The sequence below is a fragment of the Schistocerca gregaria genome, chromosome 2, assembly GCF_023897955.1.
Source record: "Schistocerca gregaria isolate iqSchGreg1 chromosome 2, iqSchGreg1.2, whole genome shotgun sequence".
Classification (NCBI taxonomy): Eukaryota; Metazoa; Arthropoda; class Insecta; order Orthoptera; family Acrididae; genus Schistocerca; species Schistocerca gregaria.
The window spans coordinates 251,225,933-251,243,686 of record NC_064921.1 but is presented as its reverse complement, the minus strand read 5'-3'; the positions used below and the strand labels follow the sequence as shown (position 1 = coordinate 251,243,686).

At 40.8% G+C, this 17,754-nt stretch overlaps 1 protein-coding gene across 3 annotated transcripts in view; it reads left to right on the top strand.

The window, feature by feature from the left end:
• LOC126336793 (trithorax group protein osa-like) overlaps positions 1-16,271 on the top strand; it is a 77,411-nt gene extending 61,140 nt beyond the window's left edge. For all 3 annotated transcript variants that reach the window (XM_050000815.1, XM_050000817.1, XM_050000816.1), the window contains exon 7: positions 12,187-16,271. In XM_050000815.1, coding sequence (XP_049856772.1) covers positions 12,187-13,997 — 1,811 coding nt within the window. In that variant the 3' untranslated portion in view covers positions 13,998-16,271. The remainder of the gene's footprint in view (positions 1-12,186) is intronic.
• Positions 16,272-17,754: the final 1,483 nt, after the last annotated feature.

Here is a 17,754-nt window from a genome sequence, read left to right as displayed (position 1 = left end):
GAAGACTGACAGAGCTCTCACCACAGGAGGTGACATTGCCATTGTCAAACAATTGCCTCAATTATATGAATGACATCCTCAAGTGAGGGGTCTGATAGTTTGAGGATTTGTGTGCAAAGTTGGGAATCAGTAACATATTCAACAATAGTGTCCCAAATGTCGTGCTACATAACTCCATGAAACGTTGCCAATGGGACTGGGTAGATTGTCACTCCATTCACAAAAACTGATACCGCACAGTGGCGACCAAAACTTGGGAGTCGAAATACTTATCAAAAGCAGTAATGACCTTTGGGAAAGGAACCAATACAGGCCGAGTAAGGGGGAAAATCTTAATGCAACTGCACAAAATGTCTATGCCAAACCAAGAAAATAAATATGAACATTGAATATGAACCAAAATGTTGTAGGCCACAAAGTTTTGAAACAGCTGGAGGCTGTATGTGACTCACCCCTCTGCGACTGAATCAAACTTGCGAAAGGCAGAGCTGATTGGTGTCTATTATCTTTGTCATAAACCTGAGTGATGTGTTGTAGCAGAGCTTCATGCAGAAGCTGTTTGTCCTCCAACAGCAATGTCACCTTGTCCATGAGTTGAATGAATTACATCAACTGAAATGTAAGAAGTTCATGTAACAATAAGGGTTCCTCATGATCGTGATAATGATGGTATAAAAAAATAAGTAACAAGTTAAGACAAGATCCAAGGAAGAAAAATAACCAAATAGGAACTCCCTCAAAACTTAAAGCTAAATACCGTCCACGCATGAATTGCACAACAATCTTGCTGGAGGCGATTAGACACAGAACTGGAAAGTGAGGGTGTACTACAATGTCAAGAATTGGAAGCCAACACAAGAACCAGCCTCTTTTGCCACTAATTTATTGTATCCGTGAATGGAGGTACAACAAATAACAGAATTTGTGAGTAACAAACACAGTTTATTCTTCTACCAACAAAGACAGAAAACAGAATTATACAAATCTTCAGTGACTTGCTAGTGCTGCCACTGGGATGGCGATTAACAAAGTCTGTGGATGAACTGGAGATCTGAGTACTAAGTAGAAGAAATCCTAAAGTGCTGTGGCTCTGTGGTAACAGCAATGGAGGACTCTAGGATGAGACTTCCCTGACTGTGGTGCTGCGTGTGCTTATGAAGCCCTGGTGTGGTACAAATATGACCACCATTGGTGATCCATGGTGGCGTGATACGACATGTTTGGAGCAGCACCGGCGGGAGATATTTCATGAGGGCACACTTCCCAGGTGTTGCTGTGATACTGCTGAAGCAGCTATTTAAAGAGCCTCTGCCTGCATTGTCTGGCTGGGTGGCACTGCTCATGAGTCGGAAACTACCAGCTGTGGGCTGTGTGACCTGTAACCTGCGGCCGTGTGGCAGCAGGCGTCATGGCGTAGGCATTGATAATACCACACTTTCATTTCTATCTTAGTGTGAACTAAATCACAAACAAATCTCATATCTAGAAATGTTTAGTCAAGAGTCACCTCTCAGCTCAACATTTAACAATTAATGTAAAGTGATTATGATCAAAGTTTATAATTGAAGGAATAAAGATGCCTTTTTCCTTTTTCATCTCTATACAGTGCGCATGTGGCCACACGCACAGATATATAAATCTGTACAACTACATACTACATATTATTGCCTGAATATATTGTGCTGGCACTCCAGCTTAACTGGAGTTACAGATTGTGCTGAGCAGAGTGGACAAGGCGGGAATGTTGGCGTGGGGCAGGAAAAGGGATGAGAGTGGAGAGTCATTGGGAAGGGTGACTGAGGGCTGAGACGGTGAGGTGCCAGGTGAATGTAGGAATGGACACTGGTGAGATAATTCTGGCCACAGGTAGGAGGAGCCGTGCACAGTTAGGTGGAGAGGAATGGAACAGAGGAAAAGGAGACCAACTGCCATCTGCCAAAATACTTTTGTCAACCTATCCATCAAAAAAACTCTGTACTACAGAAGTTTCAGTCATATCCAGTGGCCTTATCTTTTTTTAGCCTCACACGAAAAATTAGCGAAGTTGGTTTCATCAAAGACCTACCCTCCTCCATTCAGTGGAAGCACTCTTTTGACACCAACTCCTCCAGCCAAAGCCAGTCAGAGCCACCAGATCTAACTGTGACCCTCATCCTCCCCCACCCTAGCATTCCATCATTACCTTCCATGAATTCCTTACCTCCAACTTTGCCTCACCCTCTTTCTCCCAGGTCCCTTACCATGAAAAATAGTGATCCCATCTCAGAAGTTTACCATATACTCAAAGCCCTATAAAATCTTTATGCCTATCCCAGAATTCCTCTACTGAATCCATTTCCCCCCTCCTTATTTCAGTGACCCCCTTGCACACACACCTCTTGCATGCTTTCCAAAATCCATTAAAGGCAACAGTTGTAGACATCCAATTTGTAGCTGCTTACTATGCCCCCATTGAAAGACTCTTCGCTCTTATTGACAAATGTCTCCAATGAACTGCCTGGAGCATAGTCGTCCACATGAAACACATGAACCACTTCCTTTACTGGCTCTCAACTGTCACTACCCTGTTAGTAACTGGATTCTCACTCGTCTCTGTCAATGCCACCTCACTGTACACCAACATCCGTCATGCCTATGACCTTGCCACCACCGAATACTGCCTCTCCCAATGTCCTTCTAATTCCAAAGCCACATCACCTCATTTTTTATGCATCGAACTACATCCTCACATGTAATTACTTGCCATTTGTGGGGAGGAAGTACAAACAGATCTGCAGCATGGTTGTAAGCACCTGCATGACACCATCCTATGCCACCTTGTTTACGTGTCATATAGAGGAAACCTTCCAAGCCAAACATAATCCCAAACTGCTTGTCTGATTAACTGATACCTTCATCATATGAACCGACAGCCGAAACACACTATCCTCATTCTTCCATGACACCAACACTTCTCTCCCATCCATTTCATGTGGTCCTAGTAAGCCCAGTGTGGCACCGTCCTGAACATTTGTTGACCCCAACCTCTTTGATTACTTCATTCAAATCTATCTCCAAGTCAAGCCTACTACCCCTACCAGTACCTGCATTTTGACAGATGTCATTGCTTTTACATCTCAAAATCACTCCCATATAATCTGGTCAGAACTGGACAGTATACCTACAGTGAGGCAAAATCTCTTGCCCAGTGTTCTGAAGGCCTAGTAAGGCTGTCACAATCAGTCAGTTTCTCCCAAACCTCATCTGTGGACATACACACACATGCGCGCGCGTGTACACACACACGTACACACACACACACACACACACACACACACACACACACACACAAAATAATTACACAGTATCATCCTGGACTGGGGCAGCTCGACCATATCCTTTTCCAGGGCTTTGACTATTTATCTCTGTACCTGGAAATGAGAAACATCCAACCCACCACTTCCAAAGTAGTCAGCTATACCAGTTAAACAGTTTTATTTTCAACCCAAGAAATAAGTTCACAGATTTGGGATGAACACAATAACAAAATTCTGAAAAACAAAAGTAAAAGCTGTCTTGATTGAATGAATGCTCAAATAATCTGAGTTCCACAATGTAATAGTCACAGGTTGAATCTCTTTAAAAGTCTGTGGGATAAAATTTGTAATACTGGCACCAATTCCGGTACTTTCTAATTGTAGAAGTCCTCTCCACTCTGCAGCATCCCATACGGCCATCCCACTTCACAGTGACATCAGAGAGTAGTTGATCATTGTAGCATGTTGTCCAGGAGAAGTCTCTCCAATGCAGCTGGCTACATTGGAACTGCTCAATGCCTGTGGGGCATTGGGCCTCAAATAGTAACACTTCTGTTTGATTGACTCTCACTTAGTTTCAGCAGAAGTAGGAAATAGTTTGGCATGTGTGCACTGATCAGGGCTGTGTTGTGCCTTTGATCTGCTTCTGGCCTGGCTACTGCTGTTACCACAGCAGGAGCGATCTGAATTGAGTAACATATACATAGGCAAAGTCAATTACTCTACTATCAGTGGTTCCTAACAAGGGCTTCAGAGTGTAGCTAGAACTGCCAGGCTACTCTTGGGATGCATTATTTGCCAACGATTTTTCGTCAGAGGACCAGTCCATGTGACGTGACTGCAGCAGCACCCTATGTGGTATGAAGCCTCAGTACCTCTGACCTTTTCTCCACATCATTACTCAGGCTAGGCAGGAAATCTGAAACTATTCCTCTCTTAATCAGCATATAGGCATTATGCCGCCTTCGTTGAGGGAGAGCTGGAATCCCCACCAAAGGCTCCCACCATATATCCGCATCATGAAAGGACGGAACATATGTTGGCATTGTCTATAGATTTGTCCCAATTGATGGTTTCCGGGGCTTTTATTGGTCATGTCTGTAGGTGAGTGGCTGCTAGCCATAGTGCAGGTCAAGGCAAGAGTTTGGCCTCCATGGGAACCTCACTCTGAGAATGTGGAACCTCCACTGATTTCCTGGTGTGGGAGGGGAAGGGGGGGAGCAAATTTTTATTTTGGTGGGAGCCAGAAGTGGCTTAGGGGGTGAAAGTGGTTCCACCTCAATCACTGGTCATTGTTGACTCTCATTTGGCACCAAAAATAAGGGTAGATATTGTATCAGTGGCAAGCAGGCTGTTGGGCAGAACTGTCCTAATTGTGGTTGTGTAAATCATGCTCATTCAGTTACTGAGGGGAAGCGGGGGAGGTGCACTTAACTCGTTGCCTTCAGAGTGGATTGCAATACCTTACTGTGTTCTCCTGGTGGCTTCAACCTGAAGCATTTGCAGTTCTCTATTGCTGCCACCACCACCAGCTTGGGTCCACCTGGGATATTGGCAGCTAAAAGTGCAATCCCATATGTGGTAGCCTCGTGAATGATGGTAAGGTTGTGTGGGTAGGCAGTGCAGTGTGTGACTCTGTAAAATTTTGGCTGGACTACATTTGTTTATGGGGATGGACTGGTAGGTTGTGAGGAAGCTGGTGAGTGCTTCCCTGGATTCAGCTGTTCTCATCCTTTTTTGAAATCTTCAACTTCATAACTAACATCAGACAACTGTCTTACAACCTTATAAGGTCCAAAGTTGCGCCTGAAGAGCTTCTCAGAGAGACCAACCTTCCGAACAGGAGTATAGATCCAGACAAGGTCACCAGGCTGGTAGACAACAGGGCGGCGGCTCGCCTCATACCTTCGGCAATAGTTTTCTTGAACCTGCAGCGTGCACAGTGAAGCTAACTGCTGAGCTTCCTCAGCTCTGGTTAACACCTGGCTGATGTAGTTGTCGTCCACGTCATCAGGATGTAATGGAAACACAGTGTCCATCATCGTAGCTGCTTCACGCCCATGCACCAGGAAAAATGGCGTAAATCCTGTGGTGTCTTGTTTGAAGGTGTTGTAGGAAAACGTCACAAAAGGTAGCACATCATCCCAGCTGCTCTGCTCAACATTGATGAACATTGATAGAATATCAGCCAAGCTCTTATTAAGGCGTTCAGGAAGCTCGTTAGTTTGCAGATGGTAGGCAGTCGTCATGTGATGAGTACCATTGCACCAACGATTTATCTCTGTCACAAGATTCGATTGAAAAACTTTCCCTAAATCTGTAATGAATGACCTTGGGCCACCGTATTTTAATACAATTTCTTCCGCAGTGAATTTGGCTACCTCGAATACTTTGACTGTTTTCATGGCTTTTGTAATGGCACAGTGTGTCAGAATAATCGATCTATTGCCACTAGCAGACGTTGAAAATCATCCAAGGAGGTCAATCCCAACATGCTGGAAAGGCGTTTCGGATGGTGAAATTGGTATGAGTCGGCCAGGTGGTTTCTGAGGAATTGCCTTTCTCCACTGGCACTCTCAACAGTGCGACACATAGTGACTGACACTACTATATAAACCTGGCCAGAAAAATCTCATGGATCCTATCATATGTCTTAATAAATCCTAAATGTGCAGCCACAGGTGTGCCATGGAATTTCTGAAGAACATCTAAGCGCATGTGTTTAGGAATCACTGGTAGCCACCTCTTTCCAAACAGATCAGAGTTTTTCTTGCAAAGTAATCCATTAACTACTTTGAATTGTCCTTTCACATCCTCTGACCGATTTAAGGCAAGAATAATTTGAGATATCTTGGCGTCCTCCTCCTGCTCAACAGAGAGATCCTGGAGTGCAGCGAGACAGTCACTATCTTCATCAAAGTCTTGATGGTCTTACCCAGGGTGTTTCCTTCCACTTTTTATACTATGGTAATGTCATACTCTAGAAGATGTAATGACCACCTGATGAGTCGTCCTGTTGGATCCTTAAGACCTGTCAACCAACAGAGTGAGTGATGGTCTGTAACAACTGTGAATGGCCTTCTGTAGAGGCACTGTCAAAATTTTCACATGGCCCAGATCATAGCAAAACTGTTGTTGAGTAGTTTCTCTTGGCTTTTGTTAGTGTCCTAGAACCATAGGTTATAACCTTCTCTTTTCCATCTGAAATTTGCACCAGAACAGTACCGATTTCATACCCACTTTCATCTGTGTGTAGTTCTGATTGTGCTGTCACATCATACAGACCAAGTGAAGGGTCAGTCATCAGAGCTTTTCGCATCACATCGAAAGAATCTTTTTGAGCAGATAAATTTAGCATCAGCTTTTAACAGCTCTTCAAGTGGCCTGGCTTTGATACAAAAGTCTTTGATAAAACAACGGTAATAAGAACATAATGCAAGGAAGCTTCTCACATCTCTAATATTTTTAAGAATAGTAAGAATAGGAAATTCCGTCGTAGATCTCACCTTTTCTGGGTCCGGCTGCACACCTTCATTTGACACAAGGTGCCATGTATTTTGATTTCTTTTACTCCAAAGAGACACTTTCTTGAATTGAGTTTCAGTCCCCCTTGTTGGAGACACTTAAGAACAGCCCTCACTTTTTATGTGTTCATCAAATGTCTCTGAGAACACTGTGATGTCATCTAAATAACAAAGACACATCGTCCACATCAGGTGACTTAGAAGATTATCTACCAGCCATTCAAAAGTTGCTGGTGCATTACACGAGCTAGAAGATCTTGTCTCGTAGTGGTAGTGCCAATTTTGCCAACAGACATGGGTGGCTTCTACGACACACATACGTCTTGGAAGGATGTGTGGTTCTCGGCGACAATTAACTATATACAGTTCACAATTAAATGAGACAACAGAAGCTGGGATGACCAAGTTATTCTTCAGTGGTATGCTTCTCTTACATTCCACTACAAGATCCATGGGTTGATGCATGGCATGACACATGACAGTTACCTTTCTAGTGCTGACTGCAGGAATGATCACTTCACCCAGCTCACATAGTCTCCACACAGTCGGATGCACATCTTCCTGTCCATAGTATCTAATCTCGTCTAGCATAATCTTCGAGCGACCACAATCTATAATTGCCTGAGAAGCTTTCAAGAAGTCCCATCTGAGAATGATGTCATGACTACACTTGTGTAAGACAATAAATTCTAAGGGCTGTGTATGGCCACTTATACCAACATGAATGATACATCTTCCTGTAGGTTTTACATATTTCCTATTAGCCACCTTCAGCAGAGATGATTTGTTGTCGACAAATACGGTTTTCTGCAACTGCCAATGGTACTTCTCCGAAATGACTGACTATGATGCTCCAGAGTCCACAACAGCTTGGTCTGGTCGGCCATCCATGAAGATTTCAACATAGTTTCCTATCATTTTTGTAGTGATTGATGCCAGAGGATTTTTCTCTTCGGCGGCCTCACCTCCAAGGAAGGACGCACCCTTTAGTTTTCCAGATTGCGGTGGCTAGGTGATTGGCTGGAGCTTCTAAACAGCGATGGAGACCTTTATCAGCGTGTTGTGGAGTGTCCTCTCCAGTGGCTAGCTCGCGGCGATGGTGACCTACTGTGATGTCCGGAATTAAAAAAAAAAAAAGGAGGGTGGTAATTTTTTGTTTTTTTGTTTTGTTGAAAGAGAAAGAAAGAAAAAAGGGTGAATAAAGGTGAAGGGAAGTGGTTCTATTTTTACTGGAATGAACTTATTGATGGACATCACAAAAATTTATTTTACCTATAATTTTTTTTTTTTTTTACTCATCGAAGAAGACAACACAACACATATAAAAGAAATCATCACACTAATATTATCCACAGAATGATCGTTTCACAAGACACTTTCTAGCTCGACTGACTCTTAAGACTGAACAAGACTCGACTGACTCTACTCTCTCTCTGGACCACAGCCTCTTCACGTCCCTCTGGACCAGAGATTTCAACTGTGATTAGCACGCCGATTATTTAATTAATCGTACAGCCGCTGGGCGCGCGCTTGGCGCGTCATTTAAATGGGGTTAAACGCACACCGCGAGAGGCGTGGGCTAGCGGTGTCTTACAGGTATCGCCACACTACGTCATCCTGCACCCGCATCTTGTTCATCTTCAATTGGCGTCAATTAAGATTGGTCTTCTGGCACAGGTGTCATCAAATATCCACTGCCTTTCTCGACAATAGTGCAGCACATGTCCTGGTCATCTACAGCGGTAACATACTGATTGGTTATCCTGGGTCCTCCAGACGTCAGTCTTCCTTGGTGCCCAACAGGTTCCTCATTGTAGGAATGTAACTCCGCCTGGGTCTTGACTTTTTCACTGTTTTAAGAGGAAATGAAGGACGAGAGATTGGGTTCAATGTCTGTTCCACTTTCTCCTTTATGATCTCTTGAAGCGTCTCAGTTTTTTGCTCGCTGTGCAATCCAAGTGCCCTCTGAACTTCATCTCTCACTATCTGATGAAGAACACGTGTGGAATCAGTATCTTCCTCCATCGCAGACATAGATACGACATTTGAAAGCTGTTCAAACTTCTTGTGTGTAATTGTTTTTTGATGCATTGTCTCGATATACTGGCACCATTTTATGAAGTCGTCTGCTGTCAAAACCTCCTTCAGGAGTCGAGCTTGATACATGTGCTCAGCAACACCCTTCATGAGATGGGCAACCTTATCTTTCTCTTTGGATACTGTGTCCTGCACTGTAATTTATCTTCAGCCTTGCACTTCTGTCGTTATGTGTCACCAAAATACTTGAGCAGTTCCCCCTGGAATACTTCCCAGCTTGTGAACTTCTCCTCATTGTTCTCATACGATTGCTTGCCAGTGCCCTCCAAGTAGAAAAATACATTAGCCAAACATACGGTGTAATCCCATTTGTTAAATCTGGCTATACGCTCATATACCTTTAGATACTTGTTTGGATCTCGGCCATCATCGCCAGAGAACCTGGAAGGATGTCTCATGTGGTGGCACACAATTGCTGTCATTGTAATGTTCTCTTCTTCTTCTGTCTCCGATAAGAGTGCAATCTGTGGAATATGGCTCGAACTTGGGTTTCTCGCCACGTAAACTGTCGTGGCCTGATGGGAGCCACTGTGTCGTCGATAATGTGCGCTATCACAAGTTCCAATACCCAGCATCTACACCAGAATAACATCACGTAGAAGAAAGTGTAATTAGATGAATGACAAACATTAACTTCACTTAATGAAGGTTTGTTGAGCACTTGCACATACAAGAGCGCGGAGTGAACTGCCTCCAGCCAGAACACATACAGTATATATACAGTTGCAGAACATTCCAGTACAACGATTCTTGTTATTTGTGGATACTTCTAGAATGTCCTTGAGCCAAATATAGAAATTAAAATTTTACAGTTTGTGCAACATTTTACATTTCCATGCAACAGTCTAGTACCATAACCACTACACCACACTGACAGTGCTACTCAGCTTCTTCTGCGACAATACGTACAGTATTTAAAATAATGTTCTGAGCATTGCTGTTGAATTAAATAAAAATTTAGTTTCTACAGGGGTGTCTTAAATACACTGTGATACAGACAAGTGGGAAATTGAGACAATAATTAAGTCACTGAAGACTAAGGACTCTCATGGATATGATGGAGTGCCTAGCAGAATGTTAAAGTGCTGTGCTGTACATGTTAGCCATTTATTTAGCCAGATTTGTAATTTTTCCTTTAGGAATGGTCAGTTTCCTGAATGATTAAAGTACTCAGTAGTAAAGCCGCTTTATAAAAAGGAAGAAAGGAATTATGTAGACAATTTTAGACCTATTTATATGCCATCAGTGTCTTATTGAAAGGGCTGTGTAAGTAAGGATAAGTGATCATTTTATATCACATGATTTGCTATCAAATGTACAGTTTGGCTTTAGACGTTGTTTAAAAACTGAAAATGCTATATTCTCTTCTCTATCTGAAGTAGTGGATGGGTTAAACAAAAGGGTTCGAATGCTAGGCTTTTTTTTTTTTTTTTTTTTTTTAACTAGGTCATTTGATTGTGTTGATCACAAAATATTGCTCCAGAAGTTGGACCCTTGCGGAATACAGGGAGTAGCACGTAATTGGTTCACCTCTTACTTTAGCACCAGACAGGAAAAGGTCATTATTCAGTGTTAAGAATGGCTGTGATGTGGTATTTGAGTGGGGTACAGTCGAATAGAGGATATCCCAGGTATCAATGTTGGGGCTGCTCATGTTCCTTAGTTATGTAAATGATATGTCCTCTGCTATTACAGGTAACTCTAAAATATTTCTGTTTGCTTATGACACTGGCTTGGTAGTAAAGAATGTTGTGTGCAACATTTGCTCGGTTTCAAATAGTGCAGTTCATGACTTAAGTTCACGGCTTGTAAAAAATAAACGAACACTAAATCACAGTAAGACTCAGTTTCTACAGTTTCTAACACACAATTCAACAAAAACCGACATTTTAATTTCACAGAATGGAATATAATTAGTGAAACTGAACAGTTCAAATTTCTTGGTGTTCAGATAGATAGTAAACTGTCATGGAAAGCCCACGTTCAGTATCTTGTTCAAAGACTTAATATTGCCATTTTTACTATTCAAACAGTATCTGAAGTGAGTTATTGTTTGACATAAAAATTAGTTCAACTTTGCGTGTTTTCATTCCCTTATGTCGTATGCTATTATATTTTGGGGTAACTCTTCCCATTCTAAAAGGATATTTTTGACTCAGAAACGGGCAGTTCAGGCAATAAATAAGTGGTGTAAGTTCATGAACCTCTTGTCGACCCCTGTTCACGAGCCTTGGCCTCTCAATATATATATATATTCTTTACTGTCAATTCTTGTTAACAAGATTAGCTTATTCCCAAGAATAAATGGCATTCAGTCAGTTAATACTCGGCAGAAATCGAACCTGCATTTTGATTGGACTTCCTTAACTCTTTTGCAGAAAGGTGTGCAGTGTACTGTTACATCCATTTTCAATTAGCTACCACTGAATTAAAAAATCTTAGCAGTAATCCATGCACTTTCGATTCAAAACTGAACAGTTTCCTCATGAGTCACTCCTATTCCATTGAGAAGTTCCTTGGAAAATACCTTCTTGTTGTATTGTTGATTGCGTTTACTTAAACTTATGGCTTGTTTTTTGGATTCATAAATATTTTATTTTTTATTTCTTTTATGTTGTAATTTCATGTACTGACACGTTCCATGGCCTTGGAGATTTGCTCCTCAATTTGGTCCTATGGATCTTGATGTGTAAATAAATAAATAAAAAACCAGCTAGTAGTATGCTGTACAGTTGGCAATGCACAACTGTACAGCGTAAAGATGCTGTACAGTTGGCAATGCACAACTGTGCAGCGTAAAGTCTTCCAGCTGTCGCCAGTCAGAACTAGGGATTCCACAGGGCATATTACAGTTCCCACATAGTAGCTATTTCTTCTTAAAAAATTGTCTATAGTAGCAGCATTGTGGTCTTAAAAAGAGATAAATAGTTCTGTTGTTGGTCTTTATGTTATCTCTAGTGTTTTACTCCAAATTTATGTACATTGTATAGTGTTAAAACATTGCTGTCCTCCACCAGAAGGAACCTATTCTTTGATTATTTAATCGAAACTATGAAATATACATTGTTACTGCCACATAAAAATTTGCTCAAAAACATGATTTCTTTGTACTAGTTAGCAAAGTTCTTACTGCTATGTAGTAAATTAAATGCTATGTTACACTGTCATGTGAAAATCAGATTAGTCACAAATAATTAAATGCTTTTCTCAGCAATAACAAAAGTTCAAGTGCTAACAAAATATGTAACACAGATTTTTTTGTTTTACAGGCAGTGGGCCCACTGGACCAAATTTACCTTCACCATATGGACCACCACCTCCTGGATCTGGACAGGCTTTATCACAGTCAACACCTAGTGGCTATCAAGTGTCAAGTGGTACACCATCTCATCAGGCTAACAGTGGCTACAGTCATGGACCAATTCCTACAAGTCAACCACAACCAGCTTATGGATCTGCTAGCTCTCAGACAAGTTACGGACCAGTGGCACAATCTTCAACTCAGACAGGACAGGTTGGGCCACCATTTAACAGCACTGGCCCCAGTCCAGGATCTGGACCTACAAGCAGCAACTTCCAACCACATCAGGGACATCCATCACATCCGTCACATCCATCTCATGGACCATCATCACAGCAGCCACCATCACAGCAGCCATCATCGCAGCAGCAGCCACCACAGCAACAGTCCCAACAAACACAAGCTCCAGGAAGTTATGGAGGTCCAGGGAATGGTCCGTCAGGAAATTTTGCACCTCCGTCTACTCAAGCCCAAGGCCCTTCTCAAACATCAACTAGTACATACGTGGGCCGCTCAAGTCCAGGTCCTGGAGTAGGAGGCTATGGCTCTTCTGCTGCAACCTCACCACCCTTTACTGGATCTCCTCAGACAGCTTACTCACAAACTGGAACTACTACCAGTTCTGCACCATCAGCTTCTACTCAAACTTATCCTCAAGGGCCTTCAGCTGGTCCACAACAACAAAACTATCCTGCCACCACGCAGTCCAGTAGCAACTACTCTCCTTCCGCACAGTCTGTTGCCAGTGGATATACTCCAACAACTCAAGTTAGCACTTTTCCACCTTCTACCCAATCTGCTACTTACCCTTCAACATCACAGTCTGGTGGATATCAGGCTTCATCACAGTCAGGTGGAGCGATATATTCTATTTCATCACAGTCAAATGCTTATCCTCCATCATCACAAGGAGGAGTCTATTCCACTTCGAGCCAGGCTGGTGGTTACCCGCAGTCATCACAGGGAAGCAATTATCCACCTTCTACACAGGGTGGAAGCTTCCCTCCAACGAGCCAAACTACTTATTCTTCACCATCACAAGGTAGCAGCTTTCCACCCAGCACACAGGCTAGCAATTATCCTCCAAGTACTCAGAGTAGTGGGTACCCTGTCACAACTCAATCTAGTGGGTATCCTACAACGACACAGGCAAGTGGATACCCTCCAACAACTCAGTCCAGTGGGTACCCTCCAACAACACAAACAAGTGGATTTCCACCTACAACACAGTCCAGTGGCTATCCGCCAACAACACAGTCTGGAGGGTACCCTCCAACCACTCAGTCAAGTGGATATCCTCCAACTACACAATCAAGTGGTTACCCTCCAACTACACAGGCAGGCTATCCACCTGTGACTCAGAGTGGGTACATGCCTCCACAGCACCCACCGAGCACTGCTCCTGGACAGGCAGGCTTTCAGCCCCCTGGAGGTCCAGGTGGACCACAGGGACCACCTCCTGGTTCAGTACAGAATCCTCCTAGTGGTTATGGCCTCCCACCTCTCCAGTCACATCCAGCCACAACTCAGACCTATGTTCCACCACCTCCCCAGGCTGGACAGCCACAAGGTTATCCTCCTCAGCATGGCTACCCATCTCATGGACAACCTGGGTATGGACCACAGTCATATCCTCCTCCGCCAACACAAGGGTATTCCCAGTATCGTCCGCCATCAGGCCAGATGCCACCTCCTGGGCCACATGGCCCCCCTCCTCAAAGTCAGTATGGTGGATATGACCAGAGCAGGTTTCCAAGTTACCAGCCACCACCACAGTAATTGTAACACCCTTGAAAGATTTTGAGTCACTTCCACGTATCGAGTACTGGTGTGAAGAAGAGAAATGAGGTTTCCTCCTTTTCATTGCTTCAGTTATTTAAACACCTCAAAGTGTGTAATTAATTATGTAATAACATTGACTTGGCTTTCAGAAAACTTCCATGAAGTCTATAATTACATGATATACTCACTTTAATTTGATATAGACCAGTTAAGCTATGCAGGCAGTGTTTTCATGTCCCCATTGCTTTACTGGAACTAATTGTTTTATTTCTTATTGCTTGCATGCAGGTGTAAACTATTTTTTGTTACTGTTTTGTTCAGTGACAGTCACTGAAATGTATTCTTTACTTTTTATACTGTGATTTATTTTTTGTGCGGTGTATCTATTCTGTTCAAACAGAAAGTAAATTTTACTATATATAAAGGTCGAACTAGTACCTGATGAGATGATCTACTTGTGTGCAGAAGGACAAAAATTTATATTCTATAGTAAACTATACTTGTTCTTTTCATATTTCATTTGTTCATATCAGAGCTGTGTAAGATAGGAAAAGAGATTAGAGAGAACAGTGATTTCATTTCCACCTCCTCATTAAAAAGTTTTTGAGGGGGTACCACTGCTTAATGTGGTCTTTATAGTGATGGAAAAGTGATGCGCATGAAACAAAGAATGATGGTTGATTGCAGTTAATCCAAACTGCTGTATACATCATCTACATGGTTACAAAACCTTCCTAGGTCATGTTGGCCAAGTAAATAAGAAATATGGTGATGACATTTGAATAAATGATAACTACAGGATTTGTGAAAAGAATACTTGAGAAAATTGAATTTGGTTGAAATTAAAAGTAAATATTTGGATGTTAGATAAACAGAACTGTAGTTGCAGTGAAGGCACAGAATAAAAAAACAGGTAGAAAAAATAAAAGATGAGGAAATAATGTATTATTTGAGTCCTCTAGGATGAGAAATGATCACAGAGCAGGTGTTTATCAAAGAATACCTTGCATTTGTAACTTTATTTATCTTGGCGGGTTTTTCTAGTTTCTTTCTCTGTTGTCATGCCCATTGCTCACACTCTGCATTAACTGTTGTATTTTTGTTATAACAAGAGGTCACATTATGTGTTTAATTTTTTCATTGGCTTAAGTTACAGTTTTGATGAAACCGTAGTTTGGTGCTTCTCTGTGTATGCGTTATCAACAAGATCATTGCCCATTTGTAGTCAGATATTCTGTTCTTTTTCTGGAATAATTTGTTGATCCTTAGTATTTCTCTTTCAGAGAAATGATTTTTGGTTTGTTTTGTGGATAAATTGCTTCTATATGGCTTTTCATGCAGTTTGACTTGTTGACATGTTTGCCAGAAAAGGCCTATTTTTCCTGACATTGCAGTTTTAAGAAAGTAATTATGCTGCAGTATTTAATTAGAGCTATGTTTCTGTGTTGTGACTCCAGTGTTAATTAGGTGTTATAAAATGTAAGATTCTCATGCCTTCTAAGTGTGTATGCTACTTGACAAGATTATCGGTCCATTATACAGTATGTCCAATAAAGTATGTGAATTACATATAGACCTAAAAATGATCTGCAACTACTCCATATGTATACTTACTGACACATGGAGGTTATACGTATTTATATGTAAAATATGTTTATTTACATGCATACTTTTTACTCATTTTCCTGTAAGATATGTAAAAGGAAATTATTATGAGAATAGCTGTCTGTAACATTTTTGTGATACTCATCACCATTTGCTAATGTAGTAACTAGGTGTTGCCGTATGATGATGTGATATTAAATGTGTCATTTATAAATGTAACTAGTGCAAAATATTCTGGTTGTATTAGTTTGCTTCTTTACATTCGAATTAGTGTGTTCTCTTATTGTAGGAGTTCTTTGTCTTAAATGTGTGTAATCCAGTGTTCCTTGGTTTGTTTGTGTAATTGCATGTGTGTGTATGTGGTCATCTAGTTGTCCATACGTATAGTGTTGATGATGTAGCAGGCAATTCAGTGAATAAATAAAGATACCACTCAAATAAAATGGGAGAAAAATATCTTCCAGAAGGAAATTGTGTTTCTCTTACTTTTTGTTTTAATTTATTATTATGTAAATTGCATTGGAAGAGGAAGAAAAGCAGTGACAGAGCAGCTTTTAAAGCTTTAACATAGTTTTGTTGTTTCAGTACGTATTATGGACAACTAGGAAATGTGCATTGGTAGCCTTATAATAGCATTGGTCACAATAAAATTATAAAAACACTGCATTTAAGCATTTGAGAATTTAGAATGTAACCAGACATTCAGTATTTTCAAATTGACATTCATTTGCAATATATCTTATCCTTTATTCATTATTGATATCGAAAATTAATTTTTTCATGTTTGAAAGTATTATTAGGAAGTTTTCAAAGTTTAAGTGATGAGAACTATCCAGAAGAAAAATGACTATTCGTGCAAACAAAATAGTTATTCAGGAATTATGCTTGATAATGTTAAAATAAAACTAAATAGAATTTATTTTATGCATTTTAATTGCAGTAGGGTCTGTTGCCAAAAGGAATTTTTGAATAACAACTATCTGCCACAAGACACATTTTTGGTTGCCTAACTATTGTATAGGGTGTCCCAGAAGGAATGGTCAGTATTCAGGGATATAACAGGAGCTATCGTGCAAAGCAAAGAAGTTAAGTAAATGTGGGCTCTAAAATGGATACTTCATGAGCTATGAGCAGATCTTCAGCTTTGATACTGAGAAACAAATCTCTTCTACTGCAAGCTCCCTGCTTTCCATAATTTGAGAGGAGGTAATATGGAACAAAACAAGAAAGAAAAATCTGATAAAAATTGGCTCTAAAATGCACACCTTAAGAGCTATGACCATTTGTTCGATATAAGAGATGTATTTCACAGAAATTACGGTGAAGTAGTGCTCACAGCTCTTATAGTATGTGTTTTAGAGCCCACTTTTACTAGACTTTTTGGCTTTGAATGATCATTCTAATCATATCCCTGAATTCTGACCATTTCTTTTGGAACACCCTCTAGAACCAACCATTTTCCTGTAAGTTATCATGATGCAAGATTTGCCAAAATCTGGTAATTAATGATTTCAGGTGTTTTCTTATAGTATTTTTGTTTTTGTTATTATTGCAAATTTCTTGAGTAAATATTTGTGTGTAGAAGGACGCTTCTTTTTATCAGCTCTAAAGAAAAATACAAGTTTGAAATCTGGCTTAAAATAATCAATCTTCTTTATGGTGACCATTATATCTATTGCTCAATATATTTTCTATATGGTGAGTGATAGTCTTTCTCAAACACACCCATGTTCATACTCCACCCAGGGTTGTTCAACAATGAAAATTTTCAAGTTTATTTGACTGGAAATCCATTACTGAGCTTTATTTTACTGAACAATTTTTACAAAAAAATTGCTTGTGAAGAATGTTTGTGTATCATTATTACTTAACTCTCAAGTTTCTTTTAATGCTGTTGGAGTATCATTCTCCTGAACTTATACTCTAGTGTGGTGATACTTCTGTATATGTCAGAATGGCCAGGCATAGCTATCAATTCAAGATTTCATGGCAGTTAATGTGCAGACTGCAACTGTGTCATAATATGCAAATGCAACAGAACATTTGTAAAAGCTCTCACTTTGCCTCCAGATGTCCACTGAGTGGGGTACAGTGGTAAGACACTGAAATCATATTTATGTGTAAATAATTTAGGAGTAAAGGACCACTT